At 40.4% G+C, this 15,090-nt stretch overlaps 1 protein-coding gene across 5 annotated transcripts in view; it reads left to right on the top strand.

Moving 5' to 3' along the window:
• The first annotated feature begins 1,295 nt into the window (after nucleotides 1–1,295).
• Nucleotides 1,296–15,090, top strand: part of TEX10 (testis expressed 10) — a 54,655-nt gene continuing 40,860 nt past the window's right edge. The window contains exons 1-7 of one of the 5 annotated variants that reach the window (XM_056484821.1): nucleotides 1,296–1,374; nucleotides 1,796–1,918; nucleotides 4,621–4,809; nucleotides 5,387–6,093; nucleotides 11,551–11,794; nucleotides 13,727–13,839; nucleotides 14,602–14,840. In XM_056484821.1, coding sequence (XP_056340796.1) covers nucleotides 4,630–4,809; nucleotides 5,387–6,093; nucleotides 11,551–11,794; nucleotides 13,727–13,839; nucleotides 14,602–14,840 — 1,483 coding nt within the window. In that variant the 5' untranslated portion in view covers nucleotides 1,296–1,374; nucleotides 1,796–1,918; nucleotides 4,621–4,629. Of the gene's footprint in view, nucleotides 1,375–1,795; nucleotides 2,009–2,235; nucleotides 2,255–4,620; nucleotides 4,810–5,386; nucleotides 6,094–11,550; nucleotides 11,795–13,726; nucleotides 13,840–14,601; nucleotides 14,841–15,090 lie in introns of those variants that run through there. The other 4 variants (XM_056484825.1, XM_056484822.1, XM_056484824.1 and 1 more) reach the window with 4 other exon arrangements.

The following is a 15,090-nucleotide window of genomic DNA, read 5'->3' as shown; positions in this document are numbered from 1 at the left end:
TTTACACATTTTATTGAGATCAGAGACCTTTGAGGAAATTATTTTTAACAAAAAGTTGCAGAACTCCTATTCCTCACAGAAGGCAGAAAGGGGAAGGGGAAAGGTGTTCAGAGGTTAATTGACAAGAAGTAAAAAGTTTAGAGGTTGTTGCTTCCTGGATCTCCCAGGGTTTTGCACCTTCTTTCTGATAGGGGAATTCATTACCCCTTTGGAGCAGCAAGCTTTATCTGGGTACACGTGTACAAAAGTGTGTAGCGTGCCTTGTGGTTTATATGTGAAATAATAACCTCTTATATTCTTCACTGGAAGAATCACCAAATCAAGTAGCTTGGAAAAGGCCTCAGATCAAGCCTAAGCCATGACCCCATACAATCATGTCTGCTGAACTGTGGCACTCCTGCCTTTCCTTAAACAGCTGCAGGGATGGTGACTCAGTCAATGTCCAATCACCCTTTTCAGTGGAGAAATTCCTCCTGATGTCCAACCTAAACTACCCTTTAAACATTTTAAGGCTGTGTCCTCTCATGCTGTTGCTGATTGCCTGGGAGAAGAGGCCGACCCACACCTGGCTACTCTCTCAGGTGGTTGTAAAGAGTGATAAAGGCCCCCCTGAGCCTCCTTTTCTCCAGGTTAAATAACCCAGCTCCTCCAGCTGTCTCTCACAGCACTTGTGCTGATCTCTAACCAGGGTGCTGGTTATTATGAATGCTTTCTTGTCTGTTGTGGTGCTGGAGCAGCTGTGCTTCAGGGGGAGCACATCCTCACCGAACCACAGAATAAACCAAGGTGGAAGGGACCCGCAGAGATCACCGAGTTCAGCTCCTGGCCAGGGGTCTATCCTGCACAGGATACCCCAGGAGTAACACCATGAGCCTTGTACAAACTCCTTGAATCCAGTGCCCAAGCACCCTCTGGGTGAGGAAACTTCTTCCATCCAGCCTATACCTCCCCTAAGACAACTTCAGACCATTCCCTCGGGTGCTGCCCACTGGTTGCCACAGAAATGAGATCAGTGTCTACCCCTCCTCCTGCCCTCCTATCCCAGCCCTATCCCAGCCGAAGCCGAAGTCCTGGCGCTGTGTTCCCGCCGGGCAGGGGACACCGGCGGGATGTCCTGGCGCTGTGTTGCCGCCGGGCAGGGGACACCGGCGGGATGTCCTGGCGCTGTGTTGCCGCCGGGCAGGGGACACCGGCGGGATGTCCCCGGGGCCGCCCCGCCTGCAGGGGGCGCCAGCGCGCGCGCGGCCGCGGCGGAAGCGCGCGTTCCCCCGGCGCGCGGGGCGGGCGCTGGCGGCGCCGCTCACGTGGCGGCCGCTTCCGGGCAGGCGCTCGGCGGGGGCGGAAGCGGGGCTGGCGCTGCCGCGCGCGTGGTTGGTGAGTGAGCGAGCGGCCGCGCGCGGAGGAGCGGGAGGAGGCGGACGAGGAGGCGGATCGGGATCCCGAGCCCGGTGCGGTCCCTGTCGGTGCATCCCTGCTCGCCGGGGCCGCGGCGCTCGCCCGGCCCCTGCGCCAAGGGCCGCCCGCCTTTTGTGCGACCCGCCCTCCCTCACGTTCCTGCGCCAGGGAGGCGGCGGGAAAAGCGGGAGCCGCCGCGGCGCGGGCCGCGCGCCGCTCCCGGCGAAACCGGCGGCATCGGCTCCGCTGCGCGCCGCCGCCCCTGCCCCACCTCCCCCGGCGGGTTCCCCCCGCCGCCGCTCCCGCCTCGCCCGCCGCTGCCGGGGCTCCCGGGGGCCGAACGCGCGGCCTCCCCGGCGCCGGGCCGGCACTGACGCGCCTTTATTTGAACGCCTCGCAGAGCGACTGGAGCGGGGCGGAGGGAAGCGGCGCTCGGGGAACGAGCCGAAGGATGTCCCGGGACGCCGAGGAAGGCAGCGTGACGGCCTAGACCCGCGGGAGGAGCGGCCGCTGCGGCGCTCGGGTACGGCGTGCGCGGCGCGGGTCGGGCGGTGCGCTGCGGTCCGGTCCGGTCCGGGTGGCGGCGGCGGGGGATGCGCGGAGCTGATCGCCTGTAAGTATCGCTGTGTCCTGTGCCGGGAGAGGGCTCGCCCGAGGGAAATCCTTATCAGATTGGAGGAGTTAGCTAGGGCGTGTGCCTTCGGGTTTCTCCGGATTTTCCTGACTGAGCAAGGTAATGAGGTTCCTTAAGGATGCCGCTTGAGAGCTGCGAGGGAGTGAAACCAGAATCATTTGGTTGGAAAAGAGCTCCACGATCATCGGGTCCAGCCTGTAACCGAATATTTTCTCTGAGCCTGAGGTGAGGGTGCCTGAGCAACATCTGAAGTGGTGTCTGAAAAGTGCTGCATGCTGCTTTATGTTTAAGGAAGCCTGCATGGATTGGAGGTTGTTTTAATGCTTTGAGTTGTAAAACCGTGTTAGTGCTTAACTGTTAGGTGCGCTTAGCTCAGTCCTGTTGGAGCAGGGCTAGGTGAAAATACAGAGTTACAGCTTAGGGTTGGAAGGGACCTCTAAAGATCATTTAGTCCAGTCCCCCTGCCAAAGCAGCATAACCTAGAGGAGGTGACATAGGAATGAATCCAGGTGGGTTGGATTGTCTCCAGAGACCTTCCTGGGCAGCCTGTTCCAGTGCTTTTATACCCTCGAGGTAGAGCATTTCTTCTTCGTGTTGAGGTGTAGCTTCTTGTGATTTAGCATATGGTCATTATTCCTCGTCCTGTTGCTGGGCACCACTGAAAACAGTTTGGCACCATCCTCTTGGTACCCGTCTTGGGGAAATTTAAATGCATTAATGAAATGCCCTCTCAGTCTTCTCCAGACTAAACAGGCCTAGCTCCTATAGTCTCTCCTTGTAGGATGCAGTTTGTGTCGAAGGCAGTTGTTTCGGCAAGAAGTTTTATTGAAATGGTTGCATACTTTCATCAGCTGAATAGAGTTTGCTTGATGTCTTTTTACATAGCCACTGTGGTGTTTACATGACTTTGATTTTGTAAGGATTTTATCTTTTGATATAATGTGGGATATATGAATTGGAAATGGGTAGGCTTAGATTACCAGTTATTTCCAGAATATTTATTGTGAGGTAAGCTGTGCTGCTTTTAGTAGGAGAAAGGATATTTTACAAGCCTCCCACTTTAAAAGAACTTAATTGACTCCATTCGGGTATGTGCACACCTGTATTGTGAAGTTTTTATACTGATTGGGAGCCAGACATCTACTCTTGTAAAAGCAAGCCTGGTAAGTGGTGATACCTTTTACATCAAAAGCTGGTAGCTATTTCTATATATCAAGTAGTGTAATTCTTGTAATTCTTTCCTAAGAGATTCATATGGTAAAAATCAAACATTTATAAAGCCATGGTTGTTATAGTTGGACACTAAAGGACCTTTTTATTTTGGCACCAGGCTCCAAGTTTTTTAAAAGCATTTTGAGTTGATAGATTACTTATGCCAAATTTGTGCTTCAGTTACAGTAGTCTTGCATGTAATTTTTTAACCTAGTGTGTGAAAAGCAGAAATTAAGTTGTGGCCAAATGTTGGTGTAATCAGTTGTTTAAATTGTTTTAAAATAATAGAAAATGACAGTTTAAAACATTCTTTAATTATTATCCTGTTGATGTGTATATGAAATACTCTAGTGCAGCACATATTTCATCTTGAAGTCCATTGGGAAAATCAGCTAGGAATGATGATCACATCCACCAGAAGAGAATCATTGTTTGGATATTTTATTTAGAAATTTCTGGGTTTAGTCAATTGTATTGTTGAGGTTTTTGGCTTGGGTTTTTGTTGATTCGGGGGTTTTTTGTGTGGGAAGTGGATGATGGTTTTTTGGGGATTTTTTTTGAGAGGATTAAATAAAGGAATTTGTAGTGTAGTTTGTTTGGGAGTTTTTCAGTGTGTTTATTTTTTTCTAACTTGATAGAATTAAGAGTACTTCAGTATCAAAACAGAACAAAACCATTTAGAAACTTATGGGGGTTTTAATTTCTTTGCGTTACCTATATTTCAGAAGGTTTGTACAGCTTACAAGTTTGTGGCTCAGATACCTCATTTCTTATGCCTTATTAAAAGTGTCTTAGTTTTCCATTCTTTTTCCTCTGTAATTGCCTATTTGACCTCTTCTCTCCCTGCTACTTCTAGTTATTTTTAAATGTACAGACTGGATTTTTCAGTGTGTAGTGGAAGATTCCTTAGGTGTTTTATATCCTTTTATTGGTGAAGGCTTATTTAAACCTACAATTGTACATGTGCAAGCTGTGTTCTGTTTGGGATGGACTTGGTAAGCGATGTACAATTGAAAGGGAACAGTTTGCTGAGCTTCTTGGCTTGAGAAGAATCAACTAAGTTACTTTGTTGACAGGAGGTTTTTAAAACCAAGTCAGCAACTTAACTCTTGATAAAGCAGTGGCAGATGCAGATATCTGGATGCTTTGTAATGAAGTAGTTCTCAGAGCCGGAGGAGCAGCAGAATGTTTTCTGGACACTGGAAGAACAGCTGCATGAAATCAGTCTGCATGTCTGTTTAGTCTAGCATCTTGTCTCAGGAATAGACTCATTTATGCATAGACAAAAGAATAAAAACAGTAGCTATTTTTAGGAGGTTGCTGCTCTTTGGTGGGAAAACTACTTTTGCTGTGTGTTTAATCAAATTCTCTTTTTGCAGAGAGTCAGAATGACTAAAAAAAGGAAACGTCAGGAAGATTTCCAGAAAGTGAAATTAAAAGTTGGGAAAAAAAAGCCTAAACTAGAGAATGCAACTGATACTACCTTCAAAACAAAGGCCATACAAATTCCTGAGCAGCTTAAAGAAGATGGGGTGCTTCCTACGCAAAATAGAAAACTTAACATAAAGGTATGCTGTGATATTACATTCTGTAATGACAGAAGATTGCTTGCCTTTTATCTAGATTTTCTATGTTTACTGCAATTTGGGAAAAAACATTTGTTTTAAAAAAGTAAATGCAGCAGGCTATCTGAATGCAGCCCCATTTTTAAAGAATCTTGTGTTTCTCTGGGGGGTGGATTTGTTTTCCTTCCTTTGTGTCATCTTCCATCTCTTGAAGCTCTTTGCTTAAACTGAAGAAAGCTATTAATGCTGAGGTTTCATAGTTCTACTTTTGAGAACAAGAGTGAGAGGACTTGCCTTTGGTCATCCCTCTGAGTCAGTAGGGTTGTGCATGATCTTAAGAATGAGACCTAAAGGACAAGTCATTATATCTTGTTTTTCCTATCACTGAATTCTGATCATTTGTTAATTGTTGTGCTATGAATGTTTGTTCTAAACACATTTTGCCATTATGAACATTGTACATTTTAAAAGTATTCTGTGTTTTTAAGTGTGTATGAAAAATGTGCAGAAAATACGTGGAGGGAGTTTGAACAGCTTAAAGTAATAACGATGACAAGTGTATGTGTTTGTTTCCTTATAGGATCTGCTCTCACAGATGCATCACTATAGTCCTGGGGTTAAGCATAATGCACTGCTTGGACTCAAAGAACTCCTGTCTCAGTATCCCTTTGTAATTGATGCACACCTTTCCAGTATAATAAGCGAGGTGGCAGCTGTGTTTACAGACAAGGATTCCAGTGTCAGAGGAGCAGCTGTTCACCTGCTGCAGTTCTTGGCTTCGAGAATAAGAGCGGAACAGATTGCTCCATTTTTCCCTTTGGTAAGTGCCCATCTCTCTAGTGCCATGACTCATATCAGTGAGGGAATTCAGGAAGATTCATTGAAAGTCTTGGACGTTTTATTGGAAGCATACCCAGCTCTTCTTACAGACCGCAGCATTATATTGTTGAAGAATTTTGTAGAGCTTATTTCTCACCAGCAACTCTCAAAAAGACTGAAAAGCAGGGATAAACTTTCCTGGATGCTCTCCGTTAACCCAAATCGCAGAGTAACTTCTCAGCAGTGGAGGTTGAATGTACTTACCAGGCTCAAGAAGTTTCTCCAAGCAGTGGTAGATGCATCCAATGATACAGAGGATGAAGGGCTTCAAGAGCAGAAGGACAGCTCTCATTCTGTGAGGAACCCAATATGTATTAGTTGGAAGCTCCATGCAAATAATCAGCAACATATACAACTGTTTGAAAGTGGTGGCTTACGACCAAAGATCAACTCATCATTTAGACTGAGGTGAGAAAACGTTAACTAGCTTGGGGATTAATGTCAACTGTGTGATTGCAATTCATATTTTTGTGGGTTTGCCCCTTCCCCATATTTTAGGACACTTAGTGTAATGTGTATTCTTACTACAGAGGCTTGAAAATACAGAAATTCTCAGCAGATAACTGTGTTACTGTATATAATGAACTTTTCCATTATAAAGTCTTTATTTTGTGCTATTAATAATAATTTTGGATTACCATCTCTTTTGGGATATTTTTTGGAATGCAAACTGACATTGACTTATTGCAGGATGTTGAACAGATGTAGTGGCAAGAAGGCAAATTTCTTTGCATGAAATGTAAGCTTGTTTGTGATAATGAATTTTACTGAAATTTTGTGCTTTTACCTTCAAGAGTCTGTCATAAGCTTAGGAGTCTATCTATGACTCTAGTTCCTCTTAAAAAGGATAGCAGGATGTGTCTGGTGGTATGAAGTTCTTCTGAGTTTCCAATTCTAGATATTTTAATCACTTCACCAGTTTATATATTCACTGTAGATGAAAGATGTCTTGGCTGAGACATACTGATGAATATGAAAGAAAGTGTAGTGTGCTTAGTCATAGAAAGGTTTGTGTGGGTTTCTGTAGTACTCTAAACAGATGTGAGCTGAAGTTAAGGGAGAAATAAACAACTGTTTTGATTTTCTTCCTCCTCTCTGATTGATCCACTAGAGGGGAACCTCCCCCTTCACTTTATGGTACTTTTTGAACATTGGCTTCCTCATGCGCATTACTGTGGATGTTACATACCTTCTGGCTGGAAACGTGAAATGGTGACTAAAAATGGAAGCAATTTAGCTGTTACACAGCTCTGTTCCCTGTAAGCATTAAGGTGGTTTGAAGAGAAACCACAGTACTTGTTTTACTGCAGGAGAAGACAAAATAAGAGGTATAAAGCAGTTATACCAAATTGATCTAGGAAGTCAGTGGCAAAAAAGGGTATAAAACCCACTGCCTACTCCATTATAATGTCCATCTTATATCTTTGAAGGGCAGAAGAAGAGAATACCACAGTGTTGACCTGAATTAGCAGGTGGTTTCTATCTCTGTCAGGGAGAGACATCCATTCCTGCTCTCTCCTAGACTTCCTCTTTGGAAGTAGTGTATTACTTATGGTAGGTATAAGCTAAAAATTAAGCTAAGTAAGAAGTGCAGCTTATTCTCCTAAAGGTGTTGTCAGCATTAGTTTTCAGTCATGACCAGCAGGATCTGGTGCAGGTAAAATTTTAGCTGGCAATTAGGCTGGTGAAGCCCCCTTGAGACAGGGGAAAGGTACAGTGCTGAGCCCAGAACTGTCCTTTTGAGTTCATCTTTGCAGTCAGAAGTGCACGATTGTGGACCACTGTGTATCAGAGGATGCTTGTATTGTGCCCTGGTATATGGTGTATGGTGTATGACGTACCAGCCCCTTAATAGCTGAAGATGCATTGTATCCAAGGTCTAGGAAAATAAACTTTACGTCTGGTGTCACCTGAATTGGATTCTGCTTTTCTGAGGAGCTAGATTTTGGTGAAACATCGTGATACACTTCTGGTTATAAATACTTAAAAAAGATATTTGCAAGCATGAGGAGGAGCCCGAAGAATAGAAGGAAACATGCCTGGAATCCAAGGCGAGATTGGCAAAACAAGCTGATGGCAGCAGAAGAATAGAAAGGGAAGAATCATCTGCTGAAGGTACTAAAATGTTCTCATTTTATTGCATTTATGCATATTTTTGGTGTATTAGTTTTTTCACAAAGGGCCAGTACAGCTTGTTTTAGTGACTATGTGTGAAGTTCCAATAGTGAAGAGTTGTGGTGGTTTTTGTATTTTACACCAAAATAATTTTTGATGATCTAAAGGTGTCTGTCACTTCCAATCCCAATTATTGCCTTTTACAGGCATTCCCGGGCCTTTGCTATGGCCACTGCTGCAAGGACTGAAATTAGTTGTAATAAGAGGTGCAATACTCAGTGTGTGTGTTTAAAGTCAAATAATCAAGTCTAGGACTAGCTAAGGGTAATGAGTTGACCAAACCATAAGTAACTATTTGCAGTGTGTGTATTGATGGTCTTGTCACTAATACTGAAAGTTTCAACTTTGTTCTTTAACGAGCAGGCTTCCAAACAACATAACAGTATGCTAAATGTTTAAAGTTCCTGTATCTATTTTATCTTGCAAGCTCATTGGACAAGGCTGACATGTCACTGATAACCTAGTAATTATGAAATGAGATTTTCTGAATCAGTTTGCAGTTATTAGTGTTTAATAAAAATAATAGCTTCTGAGCTTGGAATGCTGGGTGATAGACTTCATTATCTTCTGTTGTGTGCTAGATTTTCCTAGTGTTTATAAATCAAAAATTGCAGTGTATTAGGAAATTGTTAGAATGTATTCTCTGCATTATGTGCTGACTCTGCTGCTTTTTGCATCAAACTCATTTCAGGTGTGGAAAACCAGAAAGCCTTCACAACTCAAATGTGGTGGTACCAAGACGTGTTTTTTAATTTTTTTTTTTTGTTACTGGAAGAGAGAGTTGAGCTTCAGATTCTGCTGAAAGAGGACAATATGAAGCTGCAGAGAAAAGCTTGCAGAAAAAAGTTACCTGAGAGCCTGAAATGGAAGATGAAGCATAGCCAATAAATACGTACATGTGCATCAAAGAGAAATGGAAAATGCAGTTCACTCGGTGTCTGTGTGTTTGCTGCATTTGGCAGTGCGCACAGAAAAGGAGGACAAGTAACCTGGCTTAAACTGCGAGCCATAAAAACTTCCAAAGACTTTCTGTTTTAAAGAACAGCAAGTTGTTTCCTTATTTTCTGTTTCTTTTATGCGTCCTTGACTTCCCTTTGCTGTATTCCTGCTGTCTTCTGTCATATGACAGATATTTACACAATTTTTGTTTGTTTGACCCTGCTGTGTGAAAATGCTGGTATTTTAAAGAAAAATGACAGCTTAAGGGGTACACAAATATCTTGCAGCTCCTTTCAGTAATATTTCCTTTTGATATAAAGGTAATATGCTTTGCAGTATATCCAAGAGTCACCCTACCACTCTAGAGTAGTGATAACAGGTATGTGACAGAGTAATTACATCAAACCTGCCCAGGTCGAGTGAACCTGTATTGCTAAGGATAATGTAGTAATCAAACAAATGCTGGGCAGATTACTGTAATACTTTGTCATCATCTGTTACTGGCACTTAAATTTTATTTTACACTTCTATTGTTAACCCTGAATATGTGGAGGGATCTTATCTTAGGAGATAGGGGCTTCTTCTGCAGGGGTACATGAAAGCTGTAAGTATTCCTACCTGAATGCTTTCAGCAGCTGGGAGGAGTATCTCTTTTGGCATAAATTCTTCCTTTTTCCATTCCTTGTTTCAGAAAAGTGCTGAAATAGTTGTGGGTGTTATAGTTCTGTAGGAATCTTCCAGTATGAATTACCAAACTTCTCAGGTTTCATGCACTATTCACTTTTTAATTAGCAGATTTTTGTATTCCGTAAATAGATTGCTGGAATTCCAGAGTTCTGTAATATCAGGTATTTTTTTTAAAAGAAATTATTAAAGACTACTACTTCTGAACTCTTCCAGTCAATTACTGAAATTTCAGACTTCATCTGAGAGCATAATCCTGTCACAGCATAGCATTTACAGGACAACCCCACTTTTTCAATGAGATTATAGTCTTGGTATCAACAGGATTTAGAATTCATTGTGCTTGTAGCTGAAAGATGGGATTTGTCTAATTTTGTATTTGAGATGACTGAGAGTTAAAAAGCCTAAGATAGGACCATTCACCTTAAACTCTTTCTGGTCTGAAAGAAACTGGTGTCTACTGCAGTGCCTGCACCACAGAAAGGAAATAAGGCAACAAAACAGACAAATAAACCAAATGATATTTAATGGATATATTGGTTGCTGCAGTTAAAGCTAAGCTTTATAAAATTTTAACTTGTTTGGTAATCATAGTAAGCAATAAAGTAAAGAAGATTTTTTTTTTTTTAAATCATCAGATATATTTCCATTTATCCCTTTTATTTTGTGCTGGATATCTAAATTCTCTCCGCCATTTTGCCTTCATTGAAAAATAGCTTGTATTTGTTTCATACTTTTTTTTTATTCTTTCTCCCTGTTCCTTTTACATGTCATTAATACCTGGGTTTGTTTTGGTTTAGTAATTTTCTTGATAACACCGATATTAACTAGAGAGAAATGGCAGAATACAATTTTATCTTATTATTTGTATTATAGGTGGTGGCAACAATATGTAGCCTCATAGAAGGATGTAACTAATTGGATAATTTAGAAATTCCTAGGGGAAATTGCTTTACATCTTCAATATGAAATGAAAATATTTGTAAACAAAACTTCTGCAGGTCTGTGGAAAGATTTTCAGTTCCTATTTTGAGTGTATATGTAAAAAAAAAAATGACTTGAAGATCATCACTGAAATAGAAAGGAGTTTAACAGGAGGTTCAATGTGTTAATTGTATGTATGTTAGGAAATGAGAATTATGATAGGAATTCCTTGCTGTGAATTAGGAAACAAAATCATAATGGAAAACAATTTCACAGATGATCAATTGAAACGGTTATTGCCTTATTTTAAGGAATCTGTACTCCTTAAAATTAACAGGAGTTATTCAGGGTTTTAGTTCTTTAAAGAATCTTCTTTTTGAATTGGATGCAAATTACTTGAATTTATCTCGTAGCAGAATTGGGTCATATCTGCTGATTATCCCTTCAGAGACACAAAGTGTTTTTTGAGTGGGGGGAGGAAAAAGTTTATTTTCTTGATTTCTGGCAGATATTATTTGAATTTAAACTATATTTTAGTTTTAATTTTTTTTTATTTCATTATCAGATAATTTTCTGTTTAGTCACTTTTCAGAGCTTAATAGCTAAACATCAGGTGGGAACCAAAGGTATATTTTTACAGGAACATTTTTTTCCCACATTTAATATGAAAAATATTGTGTTTATTATAGTTGGAGTTGACTATGAACTGTAATAAACCTCATGCATTTGACAATACCTTGTAGTCAGCTTCATTATTTTGCTTTAATGAGCTTAAAAGGGTTTTTTTATTATTTTGTTGTGCTGAATATAATTAATTCCTTCCTGTTGGTTGAAGGTGATAGGCTAATGCATATAATATTTCTCCATTTCATAGACTTTACATATAACAATGGGGAAAGAAATACTGAAATCTAACAAGTTGTTAAAGAGAGGGAGACTTGGGAGCAGGTTTGTTGTAGATGGTTTGAATTCCCTTTTTTCCCGTATTGAAATCTCTAGCAGGAAAGCCAGCAAATATTTAATGTGTTAAAAAAGTAACTTTTCCCATTATTCAGAAAACAGGAAAGTAGTGGTATTACTGTAATCTTCTTTTGAAAGGTGTGATCTTTTATCTTTTTATGCTTTTTTGCTTTTGTTGTTTAGGTCTCTGACAAGTGTAATGGACAGTGCAGAAAAAGGCCTGTCCTCGGCAGAAAACTTAAAAGGTTTTATTGAGATAATAATTCCATTACTGATTGAGTGCTGGATTGAAGCATCTCCTGCACAATCAGCTCCCATTCTTGGAAACCTTTTGGAATCAGAATCTCAGCAGCTTATGCAGCAAGTTCTTAGCATTATACATTTATTGTGGAAACTCACAAAGCGACATGATGAAACATACAAAATGGTAAGGGAGAAATGATCCTTGGCATAATGATGACAGTTCATTTTGTTTTGATAAGAAACCAGTGGTTTGGTGATTTGAAGTAGCGAAGATTCTTTGTTTAGAAAAAGCCTAGGTGTTGAGTAGATGAATCTGGATTTTGTTGCCTCTTACTGTGGGAATGAATCTGTTGAACTGAGCCATAAGTTCAGTAAATAGTCTCTAGGAATCCTCCTTGACTACAGCACGAAAACTTTGAAACTGGAAGTGATATTGGAGAAGGAGGAGCATTTTGTCTCCCAGATAACCTCTAGAATATAAATTGGAACAAATTGTAGAATGGGGTTGTTTGTTCCTTGTTTTCGTGTGTTGAATAATTTCATGGGGGTAATAGTGGTCTGAGATCTGTAATTGCTTGGTGCACTCTGTGTTGCTGTGTCATGATTGGTAGGATCATAAGACATTAGATCAAAAAGGATTTTAGGAAGTATTCTCTGAAGTTTTGGGGTTTTTTTTCCCAACTTATTTTCTCCATCTTTTATTTAGATAACTAAATTGCTTTTTTGGTAACTTTTGCTGCTTTTCCAAAAATCTTGCAAATTGGAAAAAGAACCCAATTTCCATTTTGGCTGTTGAGTAGTTGGAAGGAATGTCTTGCCAGCTTTTGGTTTAACCTGTATGTAGGACTGTAGGCCCTTTTGCTAAATGGAAAGCTACAGATAGGGTAATTATTGGAAAACATTTGTGAAATCATTACATTAGATCAAAGTTACCAAACAAATACAGCCTTGAGGGATGGGTTCAGTGTGTCTGAGCAAAGCACACTTATTCTTTTTCGTTCATCTTTTCTAGAGGCTCTTTTGGAAGTGGGCAAAAAGCAGACACTTGACCTGGTAAATTCCTGTGGCAGCTTCCTGTCCCTAGCCTTTTTCTGAAGGATCTTGCAGAGCTGCTGCCCTTAGCAATAGGGTGCCTGTATTTTGGTCACATGAACGTTACACTCTGTCAAGATATGAACTGGTTTGGCTACATACAGTTGGATTATGGCCTTAAATTATTTGTGGGGAGAAAAAAAATCTGAGGTTCATACAACTTGTTTTTTTGTGGAGCAAATTTCATTGTAAATAAATGGTTTGTTTTCTCTTTATAGTTACCTTTATATACAAAATGCATTCAAATGGCTCAGTTTGAAAATGAAAGCTTTGCTTATTTAATAGCCCTTAGGCTTACAGGCCAAAGTGGTTATTACAGTCACTGTGAAAAACCACTCTGAATATGCTTGGTAGAAAGCTATTGATCTTTGAAATAGTTTAATGGCCATTCTCTGTTCTTAATAGTTGAATATCAAAAAGGTTATCCTGCCTGATCAATTTGATAGCAATGCAGGCTTTTTTAGTTCTGAGCTCTGCTGGACACTTTGTGGAATGGTGGCTGTCTGCTAACCTGCAAAGCAAAATTATTTTAAAATACTGAATCATATTTCTGTAAGAGTGGTCTTTGTACCAGAAAACGTTTTGTCAGTGGGCTTTCAGCCGCAAGAACATTAATGATAGGGAAAGATCAAAGAAGTATTGAAAACTCAGGACAGTCATTGCAAGTTAAACAGAGTCCACTCTGATTTTTAGAACCCTAATAAATTGATAAAAAAGTACTTTCATTCAGATCTGTAACTCAGTTTAGTACTGCATATAAAATACATAAATATGTGCTAAAAATACAGTGGTTCAGTTAGGATTACGTGTTGTTGCTCAGACTTACCTTACAGCATCTTGTTATTCCCTTGTATTGTGGACCTTCAGGCACAGCACTTGAAAGTAAAGGTGTATAAATGACTTGCAAACAGAAGCTAAAGTTCCTGGTTTTATTGACTCCAGTAATGAATTTTGGAACATAATTGCCTGGATTTATTTAATTTACTACCGTGTTTTTCTGTCTATCATTTGCTTTCCTTAACAGGAGCTATGGCTTCGAATGAATTACCTTGTTGATTTCAAGCACCACTTCATGCGTCATTTTCCTTATTCTTTACAAGATACAGTAAAACACAAAAAGAAAGATCCATGCAAAAGGTAATAATAAAATCAATGTCATGTAGCAGCTTTTAATTTCATAAGAGAAGTGGGACAATATGACTTATGTGCTTTTTCAAATATTAAGTTTTTAATGATGGGAAAGAAAACTTTTTATTGCCTGTTGCTTGAAGATCTGTGGAAATGCTGTTATAGGAAGGCTGCATTGCTTCAAATTGAGAAGTTTTAGTTGTTTTTTGTAAAAGTATTGTATAAGAAGTCTGAATAGATCAAGTAGAAAAGTAAGTGCTGCCTTAGGGAGATGGAAGTATTTTATTCAACTCTTCATCTGGAATTTGCATATTGCTAAATGGTGGTTGTTTTAGGCTGACTGGTTTCATATTTCTGCATGTTTTCTTCAGCTAACTGTTGAATTACATGAAACATAATTCAAACATTCTTTTCAGCTGTATATAGTCTCCTCTAGTATTACGGGGCTGGGTAAGCGCAGCTAAGAGGGGAGATGGGGCACACTGTGGCTGTCCTGTAGGGCAGTGCAGTATTGGAGCACGTTTCTTCACTATTGAGCTGTCAGAGCAGATGCACCAATCCTGTTTTGGTACAGGCCAGTAGTAAGTTGTCTCCTCTTTCACCTCCCAGATGTGAGGCTAAATTCATACTAAGGTTGTTCTGAAGTCATTCTGCGCCTTTGCAGTCTTTGTAGAACACTGGTATATGTACAAGGGGTATCAGCTGGTGTCCCTTTTTCTTTCAAAAATAATTTTTTGAAATCTTTCTGTTCTTTCTCCCTCCTCCCCTTAGCAACAGGAACTGTATGAAATCCTCAAACGACATAGACCACCTTTTACTGAATTTAACCTTGTGTGACATAATGGTTTCGTTAGCAAGCACTTCAACACTTCAGACGGACTCTGGTTGGCTGGACATGATAAGGAAATTCGTGACAGATACTCTTCAGGATGGCAGCAAGTTGAACAGCAAGCAAGTGAACAGATTGCTTGGGGTGACTTGGAGACTAATGCAAATACAGCAAAACAAGGGTAAGATGAGTAGTTTATGGAGGGCAAAATTATTCACCAACAAAGCTTGAGTTGTTTTAGTGTTTTGAGGTCTGCATCTTACATTCTCAGTTGTTACATCATAATGTATTTTGTCATAGAGGTAAAACGAATTTCTTGGTAATATCCCTACATGTAGCATTGGAGACTTTATTTTTTGAATACTGTTAGATTCATACTGTTGATATGCAAAGTTTGAATGTATTTGTACCTGTTTTCTGGTTTTGCTTCT

The sequence above is a fragment of the Oenanthe melanoleuca genome, chromosome 2 (assembly GCF_029582105.1).
Source record: "Oenanthe melanoleuca isolate GR-GAL-2019-014 chromosome 2, OMel1.0, whole genome shotgun sequence".
Lineage (NCBI taxonomy): Eukaryota > Metazoa > Chordata > Aves > Passeriformes > Muscicapidae > Oenanthe > Oenanthe melanoleuca.
Note: the sequence above shows the minus strand (reverse complement) of the source record. Positions and strands in the feature narration are given on the sequence as shown.